A 9,602-nucleotide genomic window follows, 5' to 3' on the forward strand; every position below is an offset into this window, starting at 1 on the left:
AACAAACATCCTATTTAGCAACTCATAATGTAAGCATTCTAATCTACTTAAAATATCACAAGTCAACTAATCTGCAACTAACATGCTTTCTCTTTCTAAACTAAAAACAAAAGAAAGCAAAACAAAATACCATTAGGCCAGGAATGGTGGTGGTAGCACACACCCGTAATCCCAGGACTGGAAGGCAGAGGCATTTGGATCTCAATGAAGGCCAACCTGGTCTACATAGTTAGTGCCAAGCCAGCCAGGGCCAGCCAGTGAAGCCCTGTGTTAAAACAAAACACTGAGTAATATATGTTAGCTTGTAATTTTAAACCATGAACAGTTGATATTCAGCAATTTTTAAAAAGTCTCAAGTTTGGCCTACATAAAATGCAATTCAATATCTTGTGTAAATTCTATGTATTGTTTCTAATTTTCTTTTATTCTATTCTGTATTTAGTATGGTGTTTACTTTTTAAAAAAAATTATTTACTTATGTATATAAGCACATTGTTGCTATATCCAAACATACCAGAAGAGGGCATCAGATCCCACTTCAGATGGTTATGAGCCACCATATGGTTGCTGGGAATTGAACTCAGGACCTCTAGAAGAGCAGTCAGTGCTCTTAACCACTGAGCCATCACTTTAGCCCTCAGTGTTGTACTTTGTAATAAATAATGGTTACATTCAAATTATTAAACAGGTAACCAAATCATAAAAGATAAAAAATTTTAAGCCAGGTGTGGTGGTATGTATCTATAATTCTAGTATTTGGGCTGTGGAAACAAGTGGATCAGGAATTTAAGGTTAGCTTTGACTCTCTATCAAATTTAAGGTCAGCCTGGGCTGTATCAACTCTAAATAAACAAAACAAAGTAAAACAAAAAACCATTGTGGTGGCATACTGCTACAATCCCACCACCTGGGAGACAGAGGAGGTCTGCCAGGCATTTCAGGACATTTTGGTTTACTGATTAGTTCTAGGCAGGCCAGGGCTGCCCAATGAGACCTTGTTTGAAAAAAAGAAAGAAAAAGTAACAAATGGGATTAATCCTACTTACCTTCTAACAACTTCTTTCCACCCTTCTTCTCTTTTTTGACCCCTTTTAGGACTAGTAAGATTCAGTTTCATGGTTGGAGAACTTAATGGCAATGACTTGTAGCTTGTTGACATGGAATTAGCATTTACTTCACTGTCAAGGCTGAGAAAATGGAATTATGGAGTTCAGCAAAAAAAAATATACATTTAAGATAAAAATCCAAAAGATTACATAGATTAATATTTTTTGAAGTTTGGTACATTAAATAATCAAGACAGGAAAACAAACAAAATACGCAACCATCTATTTTAATATCAAAATGGATTATTCAATAAAATTTACACAGTTAACTAAAATCAAAGTTTGGTAATATTTTTAAACTTTAGACTAAGAATCCTGTAAAATATCTAGTAATCTTTACAATGAACACATGGTTAAGAGAACAGAGACAAATTTTAGCTCTGAAGATTAGAGACAGGATAATATTAAGGAACTGTTTAATACAACTTGTACGTAGGTAACATACTGTAAAATTTTATGCCAGGCATGCAATAAGAAGAGTGAATAAAGAGTTAACAAAATAGAAAAATGTACCGTGTCTGAGTCTTGGAAGTGGTGGTAACTGCCTTTTCCTCTTGAGAACTGACAACTGTGGAGCTCCTCCTGTCATTGGTGGAACTCACATCCATACTGAAACTAAACTCTTGGCTCTTCCCACCACTGCTGCTCTCACTGTTGCAGTCTGTGCTATCGATGTTATCTGAATCACTATTCCCACCTGCACCACCACCTCTAGGTTCTCCATTTATTTTATTTTTATCTGCCTTTTGTTGTGCTAAAGATATATGTGGCTCAGGTAAAATTAAATGTGCTGTGGGAGGGGACTCTTTTGTCTTATTCTTCTTATTTTTCCGATTGGTGCTGGGAGTTGTCACTACATTAGCTCTTTTTTTGCCAAATACATTTGTAAACGTGGTAGATGTAGCAGAGATTCCAATTGTAGTAGTGGTGGTTGCACTCGGAGGCTCGATGGGAATTTCTTGGTCCACTGAAATTAATGAAAAAAAAAAAAAATCACAATGAGGGCCAAAGATGTCAAAACAAATCATGACAGAATATATGTAATAATTCATAATCAATCAATTTCTTGGGTCATGTTTTCCTTTCCACTAATAAAGAAATACTTATCGTTGGATAATTCTGATGTATAAGTTTGTATAAAATATATATCATTAATATTCTTTTTTAAAAATGTTTTATTTATTTTTATTTTATGTGCATTGATATTTTGTCTGCAAGTGTGTCTGTGTGAGGGTGTTGGATTCCCTGGAACTGGAGTTGCAGACAGTTGTGAGTTGCCACATGTGTGCTGGGAATTGGACAGTAGTTCTCTGAAAGAGCAGCCAGGGCTCTTAAACAGAAAGCTATCTCTTCAGCCCTACCATTAGTATTCTGAAGACTGATCATACAAATCCTATGAACTATTAAAGAACCACAATATACTTTGAATTTAGGAAAAATCTGGCATAGTATTGAGGAACTAGAATTCAAGAGATGCACAATTAATTTGTCTACTAAATATATCTACTGATAAGTCTACCCTCCATAGTTTTAAGCCTTAACCTTAGCTAAGAATTCACTGAGGAATTATTCTAATCATGGAAGTTAGAAATAGAGAAGAACCTCAAGGAAAACTGGTAAACCTTTTATTGTACTTGTTTAAAATATACAAGGCATTTTACAGGAAAACTTAAGTTATACTCCATGAAGCTGGTCAGTGGTGGCACACACCTTTAATCCCAGAAGCAGAGGCAGGAGGATCTCTGTGAGTTCCAGGATAGCCAAGGCTACATAGAGAAACCCTGTCTTGAAACAAAGAAACAAAAATTGAAACACTCCACATTTTTAAGTCATGCTTGCCTTTATCTTCCTGTTTTCTCTATTAGTTTATACTGTAAAGCACTTAGCATTATTTACTATAAAAGCCAATTATCAATTTCAGATTAAAGTAATGAAATCTTTAACAGGAATGTCCCCCAAAAGGTTAATTTAAATTTTACTTATCACTTAATTTAGAGATAGTGTCTTTCTATGTAGCTAGTCTGGTCTTGAATTCATGGCAATTCCCCTGTCTCAGCACCCTATGTGATGAAATTACAGGTTTACTCTAACTAACAGAGGATATTATCCTTAATTCATGAGTCATTTGTTTTTTTACCATCTTCATCATTCTCTTCATCTTCACCCTCTGGTTGTTCTGAATTCTCTTTAGCTTTGTTCCCCTCATCTTCCTGTTTCTTTTTCTGTTCCTCTTTTTTCTTTTTTCTCTTTTCTTTTCTCTTCTCTCTTTTAGCCGCAAGAGCTTGCTTTCTGCTCTCTTCTCTTGACTGTAAATAAAGTATATCATTTAATTTAATAATGTGAAAACATTTTTTATATTTGTTTTGTGTATGGGTGTTTTGCCTGCATATGCATTATTTGGCATGCTTGGTGCCTGAGGAGGTCAAAAGTAGGCATGGAATCCTCACAAACTAGAGTTATAGATGGTTGTAAGCCACTGATGTGAAGGCTGAGAATTGAACCCGTTCTCTGCACATGCCACACAAGTGCTCTTAAAGCTGAGCCATCTCTCCAGCCCCAATAATGTAGTAATGTAAAACATTAAATGAAATGATATTTTTGTCCTTTAGTTCCCATGGATACCAGTCTCAAATGAAAAATTTAAAGCAACAAAAGAAAAAAACAAATTTGGTGTCAAGATTAAATATCTTTATAATTCAAATGATCATCAACAATGTAAGAAAACAACATATGAGACCAAAAAATAGAATTACTTTATCTGATAAGGTATCTGTATACCTAAATATACAGGTATCTCTTATTATTCACTAATGATCAAATAACCTAGTTGAAAATTAACTACCAGGCTAGGGTAACAAGCTCAGTGGTAGAATTCTTGCTAAACATGGAGTAGTGGCAGATAGACATCAAATCACAGCAGATGTGATGCCATATACCTATAATTCCAGAGCTCAAGGCCAGTCAAAATAATACAGTGAGACTCTACCTTCAACTAAACTACTAAATAAAAAATTGCTAAATTAAATTTTAAAAGAAGTAAAACATATATTAATTTGCAAATTTTTCAGTTATTCCTTAATAAAGCTATCTAAATAAATAGGAAGGGCTAAGGAGATGGCTCAGTGGTTAAGAGTATATAATACTTTGGTTCCAGCACCCTCATCAGGCAGCTCGCAGGTGTCTGTTACTGTAATTCTATGGGAAATCTGATGCCTCTAGGCAGTGTATGCATAATTAAAAAGAAAACAAACAAAAACCAGGCTGGGCATGGTAGAGTACACCTTTAATTCCAGTACTTGGGAGGCAGAGGCAGGTCTCTCATTAACAGGCCAGCCAGAGCTACATAGAAAGATCCTGTCTTAAATGAATAGTGAGGGAGAGAGGAGATGGCATAAATAGATTGTGCTGATTAATGAATGCACAAGTCAATGAATACACTACAGTGATTTGTAAAACTTTAAATGGATAAATTCTATGATATATAAATTTAACCTCAGTAAAAAATTAGAAAAATACAATTCTGAGGTACATATTTACCTAAACCACAGCTATCATAATATTTATAAACAAGCTCCAGGACAGCCAAGGTTACACAGACACACCCTTATTAATTTCCTAATGACAAGACATTTAAGATTTTTACTTTTTTTCATTATAAGCAATAAAACAATGAATGTTCATGAACACTCCTATCTTTTTATCTTAAATTTATTATGAGACTCGTCTTGAACTCTCAGAGTTCTGCCTCTGCCTCCTGAGTACTGAGACTAAAGGTATACACTACTATGCCTGGCCCCGATTGATATTTTTAAATAGAGTGTTTTGTAGATCTCAGGTGCCTTAAACTAACGAGCCTACTTAATTCTCTGAGTGCTGGGACTACAGGTGTTGCCACCATACTTAGCTTAATTGTTCACTAGATAGTTTTTTGTTTATTAGTAAGTTGAATATTTTTTATCTATTTATTGGACATTTCTATTTTTTTCTGAGTAAGTGTCAGAAAGGAAATCTGGGTTTTTATTTTAAAACTTTTCCCATTGTCTTACACATCCTAGACAGTGCCATGGAACATAGCTAGGGTTTCCCTAAATACCTAGACAATAATACAAGACTTTACAAAGAAACTCTAACAATTACCTTTTTTTGCTAAAGACTGCTATTTAAACAGACAACAAATTACTCTAATTTTGATTTCTATCAGGGGAGCTCATTCTACCCCTTCACCTTTTCTAGATCCAGTTCTTTTAGGAGAATGCTTGCATTTTTATTTGCTTCTGCAGCCTGCTGGTCTTTAGCCTTCACAATCGTCTCAACACATTGGTGACACTTCTTCAGCAGTTCCTGCAGAGAGGGCAAAGTACAATTACATAAGCACAAAAACATTTATAATAAAGGGTCCAATATAAGTAGAATAAGAAAGGTCCACAAGTCAAACCTCCAACAACTAGAAATTGGCCAAATCAAATTAAACTTTGAGTTCAGTTCTGTAGCAATTGTTTGTAAGAATGAAACATCTTTAAAAAGAAGAAAAAAAATTTTTTTGAGACAGCAGCTCAGCCCAAACTAGCCTTCAATTCACTAAATTGTTGAGATGGGCCCTGAAGTTAGTTGAGTTGTTGAACCTCCCTCCAAGTGCTGGAAATACAGGTATGGAACTACGATGTGGCAAAAAGAGGGCTTTTTTTTTCGAGGCAACACCTCCTTATGTGGCTCTGGCTGCCCTCAAACTTCTCAAAATCTTGCCTTTGCCTCTCGAGTACTGAGATGATAAGTGTGCATCATCATGTAAGACAAAGGCATCTTTCCTTTTTTTTCTCTTTTGTTCTGATTTTTCAAGACAGGGTTTCTCTGTATAGTCCTGGCTGTCCCAGAACTCACTTTGTAGACCAGGCTGGCCTTGACCTCACAGAATCTACTTGCTTCTGCCTGCTGAGTGCTGGGATTAAAGGCATACTACAACTGGCTTGGCATCTTTCTTTAAAATGGTATTCTTAGAAAAGCTAATCAGGCTAACAAAATTTAGTAATATACTTTAGCTACAGTCACTACCATTATGATGTACAGGAGGAAGGTAGTTTCAAATATGCCACCAAAAGTATCATATCCATCTACTTTGTAAATGGATAAGCCAAAAGGCCCCTGTTCGTTCTTTCTTTCCTTCCTCCCTCTACCCTCTTTCTTTCTTTACACAACAGGGTTTCTCTGTGTATGCCTGGTTGTCCTGGAAGTCAGGCTATAGTCCCGGATGTCTTTAAACTCAGATATCCACCTGCCTATGCCTCCCCAGTGATGGTGGTAAAGGCATGATGTACTGCCCCTGCCCCCAAGCAAGGCCCATGTTCTTAATCTTTAGATGATAAAAGGAATAAGTTCTTTGTTTGGTGCTGGGACTGAACTCATGGCCTTCTTGCCAGCTAAGTATACTCTTACCTCTGAATGCATACCCAGTGGAAACAAGTTCCTAATTATACTTCTTGGTATATAATGCCATAAAGAATAAAAATGAGCTTCAATAACATAGTAAACTTACCTTATCTGTAATTGTTGCTATGTATCTCATGCATTCTATATCAGAGGGAAACTGATTGACTTCCTTCACCAAATACTGAACAACTTTTACATGGCCCTAAAAAACAAAAACATAAACAAAAACCATTTTTGTTTTATCCATGTTTTAACAACTTAATGTGAAAAATTAGTATTTTTAAAAGATTACTAAATTCATAATTAAAATTATGAAAATATGGACAGTTAAGCTTTTAAACAGAAAAAAATAAGTAGAACATGCTCAAGGATATATGGTAGTAGGCTGGTCACAGTGATAGAGGCCTTTTAATCCCAGCATTCGAGAGACGGAGACAGATAGGTGGAGCTCTGTGAGTTTGAAGCCAGCCTGGTCTACATAGTGAGTTTCAGGATAGTAGGACTACATAAAGATACCCTGTCTCAAAAACAAAAAACGAAAACAAAAGCAAGCAAGCAAGCAAACAAACAGTATATGATAGTAAAGACATTAATTTTCCCATGTCCCACAGAAAACGGAAAGCTATTTTCAATAGCTTTTTATATAATAAAGCTACTAATAAGGAAAAATGTGGATTGTGAAATAAATCTCAGCATAAAGGGGGTCTAAGTCTGAAAACACCAATTTTTATATTTCAAAGCACGATTTCAGTTTTATCTTACTATTACACAAAGTGATCTATTACTGAGATTTATGACTTGAATAGCGAAAACACCTTTTTTTTTTTTTTGAGACAGGATTTCTCTGTGTAAGCCTGGCTGTCCTGAAACTAACTCTGTAGACTAGGCTGGCCTTAAACTCACAGAGATCATACTGCCTCTGCCTCCAGAGTGCTGGAAAAGGTGTGTGCTACCACTGCCCAGCTGATAAAACACTTTCTAAATGTCCTTACTGGGAACTGAATGATAGGTAGTAAAGTTTAAGCACATCTACTTTATAAACTTGCAAATTTTCTCTTCTTATTAAGGTCCTGAAACATCCTTAAGTGTGGGTTTCAGGATGGTGCGATGACTCTGTTTGTGAAGGCACTTGCCACGGAGTTGGACAACTTCAATGTGATCCCCAGAACTCACACGGTAGGAGAAAACTGACTCCTGTAGTCTGTATTCTGACTTCCATTCACACACACACACCCTACACATGCACCATACAAATACACTTCTTGATCAACAAAAGGTACTAGACTGTCTCTGAGGGAGACAAGAAAATAGAAAGTAGTTGCCTCTGGAACATGAAATTAATTAAAAATATTAGATAATCTTCTAGGAATATGAAAGTATCTTTTACCTTTATAGGGTAATGAAGCACATGGAATATGCATTCATACTAAGTCATTAAGCTATGTGCCCTATTTATGTTTTCTACTCTAAATTAGATTTTAATTAAATGATGCTTTTACAGAACTGGAGAGATGGCTCAGTGGTTATCCATGTATGTTGTTCTTCAGAGGACCTAAGTGTAGCTCTTCAGGATCCAGGATCTAAAGCCTCCAGTCTTTATGCCCCCACACATACTCACAAACAGATACAAACAATTAAAAAAAAAACTGGGAGCTTGCAGAAATGGCAGAAGTCTTGGGGTTTAGTTCTCTGCATGGAAATAAACATTTACAACTATCTGTCACTTCAGTTTCACAAGATCCAATACTCTCTTCTGGCCTCCCTGCATACCAAACATGTGTATGGTATACATGCAGGCTAACATTCATACACAAAAAAATATACTATTATTTTTAAAGAGCCTTAAACTGGGCATGGTGACATATGCCTTTAAGTTCAGACCTTCTAAGACAGACACTCTGTGAGTTTGAGGCCAACCTGGTCTAAATTTTGAGTTCTAGGCTAGTCAAGGCTACATAGTGAGACTTGTCTTAGAAAAACAAAACTAGCCAGGCAGTGGTGGGGCATGCCTTTAATCCCAGCACTTGGGAGGCAGAGGCAGGCGGATTTCTGAGTTCGAGGCCAGCCTGGTCTACAGAGTGAGTTACAGGACAGCCAGGGCTATACAGAGAAACCCTGTCTTGAAAAACAAACAAACAACAAAAAAAGAGAAAAACAAAGCTAAACAAAATAAAATCCTTAAACTTGTATTAAAATAATAAAATAATGTTTCTTAGCCCTCGTGGGCATAAAAATAATAAAAATGTTTGAATATGTAAAATTACAAATCAAAAGAAAAATAAAATTTTAACCATAAAACCTTTTTCAAATTGGGTATTATTAGAGAAAGACTCTGAAAAAGTCATGTAAAATGAGAAGTAAAGGATGGGTAGAATGGTGACCTAGGTGGAAGAACAATAGAGTAAATTTTTTTAAAAAGCGGAAATAAATGAGCAAAAGCATATGAACATTTAAAAACCAAGTGCATCCCAGGCCAGTGACAACACAATATAGTACACAAAAAGAGGAAAGGCAATATGAGTATTTAGGCCATGGAAGTTAACAAGAACAAAATTATGCAGTATTTTATTATTGCCAATAAGTGAGCATGTATATATGTGTGTGTTTATATAAATATAAAATGGAGGAGTTCATTCATTTTAAGATTTATTTATCTATGAGTACATTGTTGCTATCTTCAGACATACCAGAAGGCGGCATCAGATGCCATTACAGATGGTTGTTAGCCACCATGTGGTTGTTGGGAATTGAACTCAGGACCTCTGGAAGAGCAGGCAGTCAGTGCTCCTAACCACTGAGCCATCTCTCCAGCCTTTACACTGTCATTGTCTTCAGACACACCCAGAAGAGGGTATCAGGTTCCATTTTACAGATAATTGTGAGCCACCATGTGGTTACTGGGAACTCAGGACCTCTGGAAAAGCAATCAGTGCTCTTAACCTCTGAGTCATCTCTCCAGCCCCAGTTCATTCCCTTTTATTCATAAACAACCATCTGTATGTATCTATTGCTTTCCTTAAATTCCGTGTGTGTGTGTGTGTGTGTGTGTGTGTGTGTGTGTGTGTGTGTGTG

At 36.1% G+C, this 9,602-nt stretch overlaps 1 protein-coding gene across 8 annotated transcripts in view; it reads right to left on the bottom strand.

Annotated features, from left to right (window-relative positions):
- LOC114617264 (ankyrin repeat and KH domain-containing protein 1) overlaps positions 1–9,602 on the bottom strand; it is a 104,853-nt gene that overhangs the window by 19,894 nt on the left and 75,357 nt on the right. For all 8 annotated transcript variants that reach the window (XM_028762838.1, XM_028762835.1, XM_028762837.1 and 5 more), the window contains 5 exons: positions 6,637–6,732; positions 5,331–5,447; positions 3,244–3,412; positions 1,620–2,073; positions 1,047–1,187 (listed from right to left, as the gene is read on the bottom strand). In XM_028762838.1, the coding sequence (XP_028618671.1) occupies positions 1,047–1,187; positions 1,620–2,073; positions 3,244–3,412; positions 5,331–5,447; positions 6,637–6,732 (977 nt within the window). The remainder of the gene's footprint in view (positions 1–1,046; positions 1,188–1,619; positions 2,074–3,243; positions 3,413–5,330; positions 5,448–6,636; positions 6,733–9,602) is intronic.

The sequence above is a fragment of the Grammomys surdaster genome, unplaced genomic scaffold, assembly GCF_004785775.1.
Source record: "Grammomys surdaster isolate TR1022 unplaced genomic scaffold, NIH_TR_1.0 135, whole genome shotgun sequence".
Taxonomy (NCBI): Eukaryota; Metazoa; Chordata; class Mammalia; order Rodentia; family Muridae; genus Grammomys; species Grammomys surdaster.